Source organism: Pseudoliparis swirei, chromosome 5 (genome assembly GCF_029220125.1).
Source record: "Pseudoliparis swirei isolate HS2019 ecotype Mariana Trench chromosome 5, NWPU_hadal_v1, whole genome shotgun sequence".
NCBI classification, from domain to species: domain Eukaryota; kingdom Metazoa; phylum Chordata; class Actinopteri; order Perciformes; family Liparidae; genus Pseudoliparis; species Pseudoliparis swirei.
Genome location: NC_079392.1, coordinates 22,342,931 through 22,355,148, shown reverse-complemented (window position 1 = coordinate 22,355,148; position 12,218 = coordinate 22,342,931). Strand labels below are relative to the sequence as shown.

The window sequence follows — 12,218 nt, the reverse complement described above, 5'->3', positions numbered from 1 at the left end:
TTTCACCAGCTCCTCCGTTTGGCTTTCAGCCATATTTACTTAGATGATGATGCGTTGATGCCGGTCGCAGCTCGTGGCTCTTTTTAAATTTCGCGGGTCGCGGACGATGCGTTGCAGACGGTTGCAGCTCGTTGTCACGGTCGCGACCGTGTCACCGGGCTTGACGCGGTGGGGGGCGTGGCTTCGGACTCCGCTGCCGCGCGGCGCACACACCGGCAAGCAATCACAAATCAACGGGACTATAAGAACCCCAGCTTGACACCCACGAGTTGTGGGATCATTGTACTATTGTCACATGCGTTATTGTTATACGTAATGTACACCCGCCAGAGGATTACTCGTTCCGTCAGCAGCCAGCCGATCATCCGTCTGCCTAGTGCCTACCCGTTCCTGCCTCGCGCCTCCCGCGATCACCGCCCGTCCCGCTGGGTCCACATCCGCTGGGTCCACATCCTGTACACATCGTGACACTCGTGGCACTTTATATTTCGCGGGTCATGGATAGATCGCGTCAAACATGCAATATCGCGATAGAGCAATATAACTAAGATCTCTATCGTAGGCCATTTTTTATCGTTTATATCGTATATCGTTTATATCGCGCATTCCTATTCTCAATCAGGAAGACAGTTATTACAGCGATTAAAGTCTCCATCCACTTTACGTAATCTAGGCAATTATACCTTGGAAAGCATACGACCATTCCCACCCACGGAGGGAGAGAGAGAAACCAGGCCATTTGGTCTCGCCGTTTGTTAACGCCCACATGTTTATATTGATGCTGTTTCCACCACTTGACTGATGGACTTCATTTTTGTGAATAATCTCATACCATTTTGTGTCTTTCTCTCCGCGCAGGTTTGCTGCTCCAGGAGAGTTTCATCGAGGAGCCCGACGGCCTGGTGTCCGTCAACCTGCTGGTGGTGTCGGCCGTCTCGGCCTTCGCGACGGGCGCCGTCCTCTCCGGCCTCGCCGTCTGCTGGATCATGACCCACCGCCACCGCCGCTCCGGAGCCGGCGGCGCCCGCCGCAAAGGCGACAAGGAGCAGAGCGTGCTGGGACAGGGCCGCGGCGGCTCGGTGATGAGCGTGACCAGGACCAGCGGCGGCGAGCGGCGCCGCTCGCAGGCGGACAACCCCTTCGCCGTGCCCAACGGCTGGCCCAAGGGGGAGATGGACCCCGGCCTGCTGCCCACCCCGGAGCAGACCCCGCTGCAGCAGAAGCGCTGCATGCGCCTCCCGGACACCGACTGGGACCAGAGCCAGAGCTTCCTCGCCGCCGTGGGGACGCCCTGCCCCAACAACTCCGTCATCTACCTGAGCTCCAAGTTCCTGCACGGCGGCGGCGTGGTCCGGATCGAGGACCCGGGGGAGGTGGTGCTGCCCCCGCACACAGAGCGCCAGCGCTACCTGATCCTCGCCACCCAGAGAGGGGAGCACGGCGGCGGCGGTCGTCCCGGCGGCGGCGCCCTGAGGAACTCGGCGGGAGACTACATCTACCCCGCCACGCCGCAGGACTCCCCCGACCGACGGAGGGTGGTGTCCGCCCCCACGCCCCACGTGGACTACGGGGAGCCTCGCTGGAGTCACGAGGCGCTCAACTACAACGGCGGCAGCGGGGCGCCCTGCCACGCCCAGCGCCCGGGCCTCATCAGGCCAGATATGCACGGGCCGCGAGGGCTGGGAGACCTGGCTGACATCAGCCATCTCCTCGGGAAGAACATGGGAGAGCGCGCCCCTAGTGGCCAGTGAGGCAAAGTACGTGAGCCCCGAGCTCTGTCTGGACACCCATTCCCTCCAACAGCAGACTGGAATAAATCAACCCCTCAGACTCTCTGTCCAACCGTACCCCGTCCGTCCTCTCTCACTGTCATCCAACGTCCTGACGTCATTCGGCTGACTGAAGAGGGAGACAGAGAGACGGTCGAGAAAGAGGAGCCATCTCTCCTCTCGTCTCCGCTCCTCTGCTTCTTTTTAGAAATCCGAGGTGCACCCCTCTCTGCTCCGGAAGTGGTACACCCCCCCCCCCCCCCCAGAGCTCGCCTTTGGCACCACAGGACGAACAGTGAGGTGAAGAGAGAGAGGGGGGGTGTGCAAAGGAAAGGGAATCTTCTCAAAGGAGAGTGTGTGTGTGTGTGTGTGTGATAAAGAACATTCAAAAAGACAATTTCCCCTCGCAGCGCCAAATGTGAAAGGTCTCCCTCCGCCATGCTGCTCACCCCCCTTTTGACACCGTGGATCTCCTTTGAGCGTTCATTTTTGTTTCGGCTTTTTTGTTGTTTTGTTTTTCCGTGCCAGCGGCATCCAGCAGACAACAATGTGCTTTACTTTGGATTTCAGATGAGACTAAAACTGTTGTAGCCGTGCCAGAGGGCCGTGACTCTCAATAAATCATGCAGTGTGTGTGTGTGTGTGTGTGTGTGTGAATGTGAGTGGCCACGACAACCCCAACCAGTGTCCTGTCCTAACTGTGAAGTATAACTATATAATGACATTTCTATACAGAGGAGGATGAAGTTCACATTATTTTCCCCTTTTTTTATAAACAATCGCAGAGACACACAAATGGATTTTAAGAAACGTGTCAGTGCGTTGACCAATCGGAGGTGTGAGCCGGTGGGCCAGTGGCTCGTGAAGGGGGCGTGACCTCCCATTGACATTTTTTGGTGTGATTCCCAGCACCTGGACCGAGCCATCACGAAGTGAAAGAAAGCAATAATGAGACAGATAAGGGCGAAGAAGAAGAAGAAAAAAAAGGCAATTTAATTTGATATTTTATAAAACAGCTGTTTTTTCTCTCTGATCAAAGCAAACTGAAGTTTCCAGATGTCAGGCGGAGATGGGGCGCTGGGAAAAAGGAACAATACCTCGCCTCCATTCTTCCCTCCCGAGCCGACTCTCAGAGCGCCCGGGTCCGCCTGACCCGACGGCCCCCCGCGGACCCCGCGGTCCATTCGAAGGAGGGGGAATGTGAGCCGTGGCTGTCTGAGCTGGGGGGGGGGGGCGCTCGGGAGCTCCATTCAGCCTCTCCTGCCCGACACTGAGCCTCTTTGTGCCCCGGGAGCCGGAGGAGACCGCGGCAACAAATAGCCGTGAGGAGTCGGGGACCCTCGACCGCAGCGCGGCCCCCGCAGAATATCAATGAGGAGGAGGACGGCGTGTGAGACGGACCGACCGGGACCCGGGCGTCTCTCGTGCTCTCTGCCCCGCTCTGGTTGGTCGTTCCCCCGGACGAGAGATGGAGGAGCAGAGGGGGCTGAGGCGAGGGGGGGGGGGGGGGGGCGGAGGCCGGCTGTCACAATGCTCATCCCCTTGCGGCTTCATGCCGCTCAGTGTGTTTCACAACAAAAGCGGGGGTAAAGAAAACAGGCGGGCCCGTTGTGTCCGATCCTTTGATGTTCTCTGTGTTCACTTCTTCTCGTGTCTCCTCCCATCCGCGTCCCTCGATTCAAACGTAGATCCAGAGAGAGCTCGGAGCTCATCCGGGTCACGGTGTGCGAGAGGTGTCTGTCGGCGTGTGTGTGTGTGTGTGAGTCTCTCCGGGTGTGTGTCCATGAACGCGTTACTCATATTGAGTGCAAAACACTGCTTTGATCAGTTGTGCTTTCGTTCTCAGCCGTCCTCTTTTACTTCACCTCTCCCCCTCCCCCGGTTCTTTCTCTTATCGAGGCGTTGACGTTCTGCGGCGGCCCGTTTCTCGACATTCACACGTCCGGGCTAAAGGCGTCGGGAGACTCGCGTGGGAGTGCGATGCGATGTCGATTTAAACTGTTACACTGGACACAGAGAATGGCGGCTGGAATGGAGAAGCTGGACTGTGGTTGGATAGATGCACAGTGTGTGTGTGTGTGTGTGTGTGTGTACACACAGAAACTAGAATATATTTGGAATTTACAAATAATAGTGCAGGCTAGCGCGAGACAATGCTTTTATGAATGAAATAATATGATGAAGATTTTCCTATTTTTCCACAAATCCCACACATATATTTTTCATTTAAAAGCGGCGATGTCGTTGTCAGCCTCTTCATTGTGGCTGTTTTTATAGCAATAATGCCCAAAAAGATCAACGACGCACCAAACGGCAATCAGTCAAGCTAAACATTTCAAATGTTAAAGTCCAATTAGAGGGAAATAAGAGTAAAATCACAACATAAAAACACATGAGAAACAGTTTTAAATCAGACGTAATAAACCATAAACCATAGAATTTGAAAACACTACATTAGTCATATTTTCAGTGAATCTCAGATATTCTACAAGGCTGAAAAACGGAGTTTAAGATTTGATTTATTGGACAGCAGAAGATATTCTAATGTCATGCCAACATGATCTGTTAACGATCCTGTTAACACGAGCAGTCGCACGAGAAGCTTCTCTGGAAAACAAAATGTGTAAATGTGACCTCTCGATCAGAGAGAGAGAAGAAGAAGAAGAAGAGGAAGAAAAACATTATAAATCAGACCAAATAACAGCGGGCGGTTTTCACAACACTTCTTCTTTTACTCTCGCAGCATTGATGTGCTGCACTCGGCCCTAAAAAGGAGACGCAGCCGGAGCTGGAGGTCCAGCGTGAGACGAGCTAGTGAAAGAGATTTATGAAAGCAAGGAGGAGGGCGGGCGGACATGATGGTACTGCATCACCGCCTCGGCGCTCGAGTCCGGGGGATTCTTTACACATTCCGCCCTGGAACGGGTCATTAGTGCCGAGGATACGGAGCCGCGGCTCCGACTCTCTTTATCTCCCTCGTCTCCATCTCGGCTGTGACCTGAGTGCTGCTTGTCTGCCCGTGTGTGAGTGTGTGTGTCTGTGTGTGTGTGTGTGTGTCTGAGGGCCTCTCCGTCTCGGTCCGGCGTGCCCGGCCAGCCGTGTCTGCGCTCCGCATCTCTTCTCCACTAAACATGCTTGATTAGGCAACGTACATCTCCCCCCCCCCCCTCCTCCCCCTAATGGCCCGATGAGTCCTCGAGATGATTGCGTCAGACACACACATCCGCCCCCTGAGAGGGAGGCGCCCGTTCGACCAGCCTCTACGCCCCCCCTCGTTTACTCGCCGTCGGCCATTTTTTAAACCAGAACGTGCGACGCAGTTGAGTCGGAGCTCGAGCACGAGATGTCGGCCGTCGGCGACGTCATCTTACCGGCTGAGGAATGCAGGTGCAGCCCGGCGGAAGTCGTCCTCCTCCCTCTTCTTCACATACTTCATGTCATTCCCATTCCTCCAGCTGCACTTTGTCAGACTCACACACACACACACACACACACTATATCCCAATCCATGTCCAGGCGGGGCCTTCATCCTGTGTGTCACTATTAAAGGTGAGCTCCGTTAATATAATGAGTCGATGACAGACAGAAAAATAAAAGCGTTTCACAGAATTTCGCTTTATTCCACATTTCATCTTTAATGTGTTTCCATTTTTTTTTAAGACACTTTCAAACCCTCTCATGCGGTAAATTGCTTTTCTTTTCCTTTTTTTATTTTTTTTTCGTTTTGACACATATTGCCTCCAGTCCCACACACACACACACACACAGATGAAATTCCCACCCAGCCCTCATGACCCAGTCTGCCCGTGTTCTTATTTATCAGGTTGTGTCTGTGTTCTTGTTAAAGTGACCACGCCGTTGTGCCCCTCCCTCCCCCCCCACCCCCTCAGCCAATAACTGCCATCTCGCCCTCCAGCGCGTCTCGGTGCCGGACGCGCTCCGGCTCCCAGAGAGAGTCCGGAGACGGAGGCCAACTTTGACTGAATCCGCCGTCACACGTCGACGTGAGAACTGCTCCTTTCCGAGCCGCCGTAATGCGAGAGGAAGAGGAAGAAGAGGAGGGGACAAAAAGCACAAACACAAGGCGGGAAACAAAAATCCACATCGCCGTCGTCGTCGTAAAGTTGCCGATGTATTCAGTCAGCTCTGATCATCTCTGTCATGTTTATTTTTATTTTTATATAGTTTGTTTCCGTGGTTGATATTTGGTTTGAAATGATAAGGAACATTATTGTATATGATTTCACTGTCTCTGGTGTGCCGGATTTGATGAAGATGAAGACGACGGTGACGATGAAGCCGTTGTGTGAGCAGCACTGAGGTGCGAATGAACTCCCGCGAAGTGGTTTCTCCCGCTACTGTGAAGGGCCCCGTCGTCCTGTGGCCCCCACCAGAGGCTGAGGGGGGGGGGGCACTGCGTCATCCGATGACATCACATGTCCCTACTACGTGTACATAACATTGATGCTTACATGTAATTTAAGTACAGTAGCTGCATGACGACACAGCCTCTGTGTGTGTGTGTGTGTGTGTACAGAAGTAGCGACGTGTGAATTTGTACAGTACATGCAAGTGTGTGTGTGTGCGCGCGCTTGTGTCCGCAAAGAAACCTGTCTGTCGTCACGCAAAACGAAACACGTGCATGCACCCTACGACAACTGCCCAGTACACACATCCACTGTATACAGACGCCACACGCACACACACACACACACACACTCCAGCAGTTGTTCACCATTCTCCACATTGTCCTGAGCTCTGCCTGTCACTCCGCATGGAGACTTTGCTCTATGTCAACTTTCTTATTCTAATAAACCACTCAGACATTGATCTCCCAGGTGTCGTCATTGACTGATTTATAACATTTAATAACCTGTTGCACAGGGATGAAAACATGGAATACTTTGACTCTGGTCTGTTAGTATGTGATTGAGTTGCAGGTGAAAGTCCTACATTACAAATCCTACTTCAAAAGTATTGATATTCTGCAGAATCCCCAAAGTCCACACAGATGATGTTTTAAATCAAAGACGCTACCGCTGTGGAGAAATGTATATTTTACTCTGAAATGTTAAGTAGCTCTACATGGAAATACTCAAGTGGAGCGCAAGTACCTCAAAAGCTGTGTGTTTTACTGATAAGGAGTTTTACTTGAATCAATCAGATATAGTTCATGTATCATAACCCTCACCCTTCTAATATATAATGCAGTCACTGAGCCACTTTTATCTTTTCAAAGTACTTTTTAAGCTCTTCAAATGACTAAAGATTAGAAGAACATGAACATGGACTACTGCTTCCACCTCTGAGCAGCGTGTTTTGGTGAAGTACCACCGGCCGCCGTTAGAGGGCGCTACAGCTCTAAAAGAAACCACTTGATGAGCGTTGCTTTACACGCCAAAAGCCTGGAGCAAGACTTCTGCATATTCAGTAGAACAATCATTAAAAATGTGTAAATCAGTGAGAGAAATTGTCATTTACCTGTCACTTGCTATTGCCGGTGTAGACAGACATTTACTTCGCCCCCCCCCCTCCCCCCACCCACCCACCTCCACCCAAACCAGCTCCTCTTCTCTCGGGGGAGCCTATCAGGCCATTTCACATCTGTTGAGTGGTGCAGGACTGTGAGGACCTGTCAGGAGCTCCGTTTGGCTGATGTTTTATGACACTGGAGCCCTCCAGTGCTGCAGTTACTGGAGTGATATAGGATTGGAGGAGGGGGGGGGGGGAGGGAGGAGGAGGAGGGAGGTGGACGATGACTCTGTCGCACCCTGTGTGCAATTACACTGGAGCATTTTTGGCATCCGTGTTCACTCTGCTCTGCAGATTGACGAGGAATGCATGTGCCAGCTTTGGGATAGTTTACACAGCTTGTTACCCTAACACCCGGCCCACAGCATCCCTCATCTATACCTGTCTGTCTGTCTGTCATTCTGTCTGTCTGCCTGTGTATCTATCTGTCTGTCTCTCTCTCCATCTGTATGTCTGTCTGTCTATCTATCTATATATCAATTTATATATATATGTCTATTTGTCTGTCTCTATATATGTCTGTATGTCTATCTGTCTATGTATCTATCTATTTATTTATATATATATATATCTGTCTTTCTGCAGCACTCTCTCTCTTTCTCTCTCCCCCCTCTCCCTCTTTCTCTCCCCCCCCCTCTCCCACTCTCTCTCTCCCCTCTCCCTCTCTCTCTCCCCTCTCTCTCCTCCCCTCTCCCTCTCTCTCTCTCCCTCTCCTCTCTCTCTATCCATCTGTCTCTCTCTCTCCTCTCTCTCTCTCCCTCTCTCTCCTCTCTCTCTCTCTCTCTCTCTCTCTCTCTCTCCTCTCTCTCTCTCTCCCCCTCCCTCTCTCTCTCTCTCTCTCTCTCTCCCCCTCCTCTCTCTCTCTCTTCTCTCTCTCTCTCCCTCTCTCTCTCTCTCTCTCTCTCCCCCCTCTCCCTCTCTCTCTCTCTCTCATTATGATGAATTTGATTAATGAAGAGGGTAAACCCGTGCCAGTGGGTGTCCTCTCCTTGATTCCGCTCCCTGCTCCACAGCTGAGCTCCATGTAATGCCAGCTGGCGTCTCAATATTTATCCTCCAAATACATACAATTCCTTAAAAACTAGACATACATATTTTTTCTTCTTCTTCAAACCGCTTGTTCGTGTACAACAACCAGACACATTGAGGTTTCATCCATCACAACATGTTGTGTGCGCAACACATTTAAATATGTCTCTGTCACCAGGGTGTGCTTGTCAGAAGCCTAATATCAAATTAAGGGTTTTCTTTACCCTAATTTAACATGCAGGCCACTAACAAATTGCTTAAACTTGATCCAACACTTTTAACAGTTAACGAGGAAAAGTGATGCGAGACTCAAACCCTTTAATGGACCCATTAACTGAAACATGAATATCTTTCTGGGGAGACGTGCACTCTGAGAGGAGGACAGCTGGACACAACAAGCATTGCACACCACTCTTTTACTTTGCTCTATAATTTAGCGAGACACTGTAATTTAACCAACAAGAGAGCGACGCGTTCCAGCTCGTGACCCCCGATGACCCCGACGGAAGATGAGACGCGTTGGCTCTCACAATAACGGGGTTCTTTTGAAGAGGGGAGAGAAGGTTTTGACCTCTAACCCGCTATTATATTAATAAAACAATGTAGCAGTTTAACTTGTTACAGTGAGCGTCGCCTCGTAGTTGAGGTTAAATGAGACGGTTTGAGGAAACACAGCGAGTAGACTGCACCTTAACATCGTGCAGCCGCGTGGTGGAAAGGTCATGGGGTTAACTCTCATTTGTATGATTCATTGAAACAGGGATGCATAATTAAGAAGCAACCTCCCTATACATATACAGTATATATATAATATAGTATAATGTATTAATCAGGGTCCGTTCTGTCTTTTCTCTGACGTGATATATATAAATCAGACAATATTCCTCACACAATAACTGCTGTCTCATAATGCAGGTGCTTTGCAATAACACTGTTGACCACTAGGGGGCGGTGTAATCTGTTGGGAGAAATACAAAAACGGAGCTGACCTCACTCAAATCCACAACAGCTTTTACTCCCAGTCAAGTCATTACACTTTAATGTCACAATTTGTAATTGTGTATATTTTAAACAAAATGCTTGGAATGTGATAATTAATGGATTAAGAAATACACAGAGGAGTTATAGGAAAGCACAGCAGTGAGAGGGAGGTCATGAAATAGGAACTACATGGGGGGGTCAGATGGATGCAGAGCGAGAGATGAGGGGAAGATAGAGTTGTGTTGATAGATCTTAAAATGTAATGTGCCAGTAGGAGCAGAGAGGTGGAGACACTTGTTTTTGAGTTTTTGACCACATGTTTTTAGATTAGCTCATGTTGTCCGTACAGGATGAAGTAAACCTGATATAATGATCCTTATGTAAAGGACCGTCACTGTGTTGGATGAGCTGGGGTCCGGGTGGGCTCAGGTCCAGCAGCTTGACGCTTTACATATTGTTTTATTTCTTAACTCTGCCTTCTTGTTTATGTTCTAATGCACACACCCTTCCCCTTAGAGGCACGAGAGGTCAGTAAGTAGGCCAGCTCAGTTCACTGCAGTAAGATAACGAACACATATTTAAATCACCTTAATTCACCTCTCAGCTTTGGAGGACTGGGAGTGCTCTTCCAACTCCACCTCTACGTCTCATCATCTGTCATCCCAGGACGTCTTTTTTCTCCGCCTTTGTTTTGTCTGATGCAGTGAAGTTTGATAGATCCGCATTACGATGCAATAACTCCGGCAGCAGTCACACATCTGTGAGTCGTCGAGGGCGCCCGAGGCCTCATTACAGTCGGCGGCGTGTGTGGCCGGGCAGGTGTGATTGGAAAACCAACAGGGCGCGTGAGTAAATGTGTGTCGGCCTAATTGGCAAGTCAGCAGGGTGTGCAGCTGCGAGCGGAGTGGGACGCGGCAGACATCTTCATGAACACAAACGCCTCCGAGGTTTGTGCTGTTGTGTCTGCAGAAGACGTGTGTGCACGAAAAGCTCACATTTCATCACAAGTATGTGAGCTGCGAGTCAATTTTTCTTTTCTTTTTTTCACCCTTCCGGTTCGTTGCGGCGTGTTCGCCTCGGGGCCTCTTCCGTCGTCCATCACACCAAACACGACAACATACTATCATTTCCTCCACATCACTCCTCCTCTCTCTTCCCCCTTGTTTCCTGTCACCTCTAACCCGTCCACTATCACTCAAAGCTTTTTTTTAATTTATTTTTTTACATAGATTTTAAACAAAATACTTATATATGACCTTCTTTTAATTAGATAAAATCAATTAAGAACCAATTCTCATTTACAATGATGAGCTGGTCAAGAGGCAGGAGCACAGTCCACACAGGTGACACATACAGCACAGATAGAATACAGTATGACCAACCCATGAGAAAATGGATAAAAATAACATAGGTAAATTGATAAACACGATGTACAAAAAGGAAAACATTTTTTTTAGAAAAAGGCGGATTACTGGATGTTCTTTGTACAAATGGAAGAGAGAGAGAGAGAGGTGAGGGCTGGTCAGCAAGTCCAGCAGTCAACTATGAACTATGACTTTTGTTTTGAACATGTTGAGAGACATGAGAGCTGTTATTATAAATGTATGTATATATATTTAAAAAGTAAAAGAAAAGATATTTCCACTGATGGTGACACCACAAAGCCACTTTCTGAATGCAGCTGTACATTGTGTGCATCCTCTTTGTTTCCAGTAGTGCGGTTGTTGCCCTTTGCAGTCGTTTGATCATTTCTCACATGGTGCAGTTTGGCCAACACAGTAAAAATGAGCAGAACAGAAGGTTTTGCATATCAAAGTGTCTGTGGCAGCAACATGGTCCCCGAGACTCCTTTCTGACAGACAACATACTGCGTCGTTCAAAATTGGCCAATTATCCTCCAGTCTGATAGCGTATCATTACTGCACTGCTCGAAGAAATATATATTTTTTTTAAAGAAATCATTTATTCTGTCGGTGCTGTAAAAACACAATTAGATTTGTACATACTTTTGTAGTCAATGAAATTAGAATAAATACTGGTGATATTTGGCATCACAGTCAGTTAAAATGTCATTAACTGCTATAATTAATTTACACACTCCTTCCCGGCGTTAACCAAACCTCTGTATGTAGGGCGAAGTTTGTCTTCTAAATGAATGAAGTCAGAGTTTTCTCTGTTATATGTGCTGCCTTTGTCACAAGGCTGCAGGACACACACATTTAAACTTGATGAAAAGAGTTTATCGGAGCAGTGGTAGCGGAATACTCTTCGCTTGATGGGCTCTTTTATCCCGCCTCAATCTCTTTCTCAATTTTCGAGTAAATTGTCCTCATTTTTTCTTTGCTCCGGCACACAAAGGTGATTACCTGCTTTATGTGACGCTGAGATTACCTCTGCCATTGTCAAAGCTTTACTTGCTGGCGAGGCAACCAGGCGTTTCCATGGAAACCCGGTTCAGGGGTCAGCACGTTGCAGATGCACTTTGCCAAGCGAGATGTCAAAATGCAATAAATCGAGCAACTGTGACTGGACTTTGAGTGGATTCTGGGAGTTCATGCTGTGCTGCTTCCTCTTCGCGTTAAAACATAAATATTGTTGTTTGTTCACTCATCCAGACCATTGGAAACTTCTTTTTCTATTTGCAAATCAAATAAAGTGGAACAATTTCATGTCCCTGAATCCCACGTGTGTGTCAATGCATTCAATCGCAAGTGTTAAAATGCTATTTTTAAGATTGTATTCATATTCGTTTAACCTTTGTTCTTTTTTTTCTCGTGTCTTTGCGTCATGTGTGCATTCAGTCCGAGATTTGTGCGTGTGTGTGTGTGTGTGTGTGTGTGTGTGTAAGCGTGGGTGGGTGCGTGCTTCATGCACTTACATATTGTGGCTATATAATTGCGTCAGTGT

General features: G+C 48.9%; 1 protein-coding gene across 5 annotated transcripts in view; it reads left to right on the top strand.

Annotated features, from left to right (window-relative positions):
• sema6bb (sema domain, transmembrane domain (TM), and cytoplasmic domain, (semaphorin) 6Bb) overlaps positions 1 to 6,599 on the top strand; it is a 133,158-nt gene extending 126,559 nt beyond the window's left edge. For 3 of the 5 annotated variants that reach the window (XM_056414296.1, XM_056414297.1, XM_056414295.1), the window contains one exon: positions 859 to 6,599. In XM_056414296.1, coding sequence (XP_056270271.1) covers positions 859 to 1,751 — 893 coding nt within the window. In that variant the 3' untranslated portion in view covers positions 1,752 to 6,599. The remainder of the gene's footprint in view (positions 1 to 858) is intronic. The other 2 variants (XR_008831687.1, XR_008831686.1) reach the window with 2 other exon arrangements.
• The last annotated feature ends 5,619 nt before the right edge of the window (positions 6,600 to 12,218 follow it).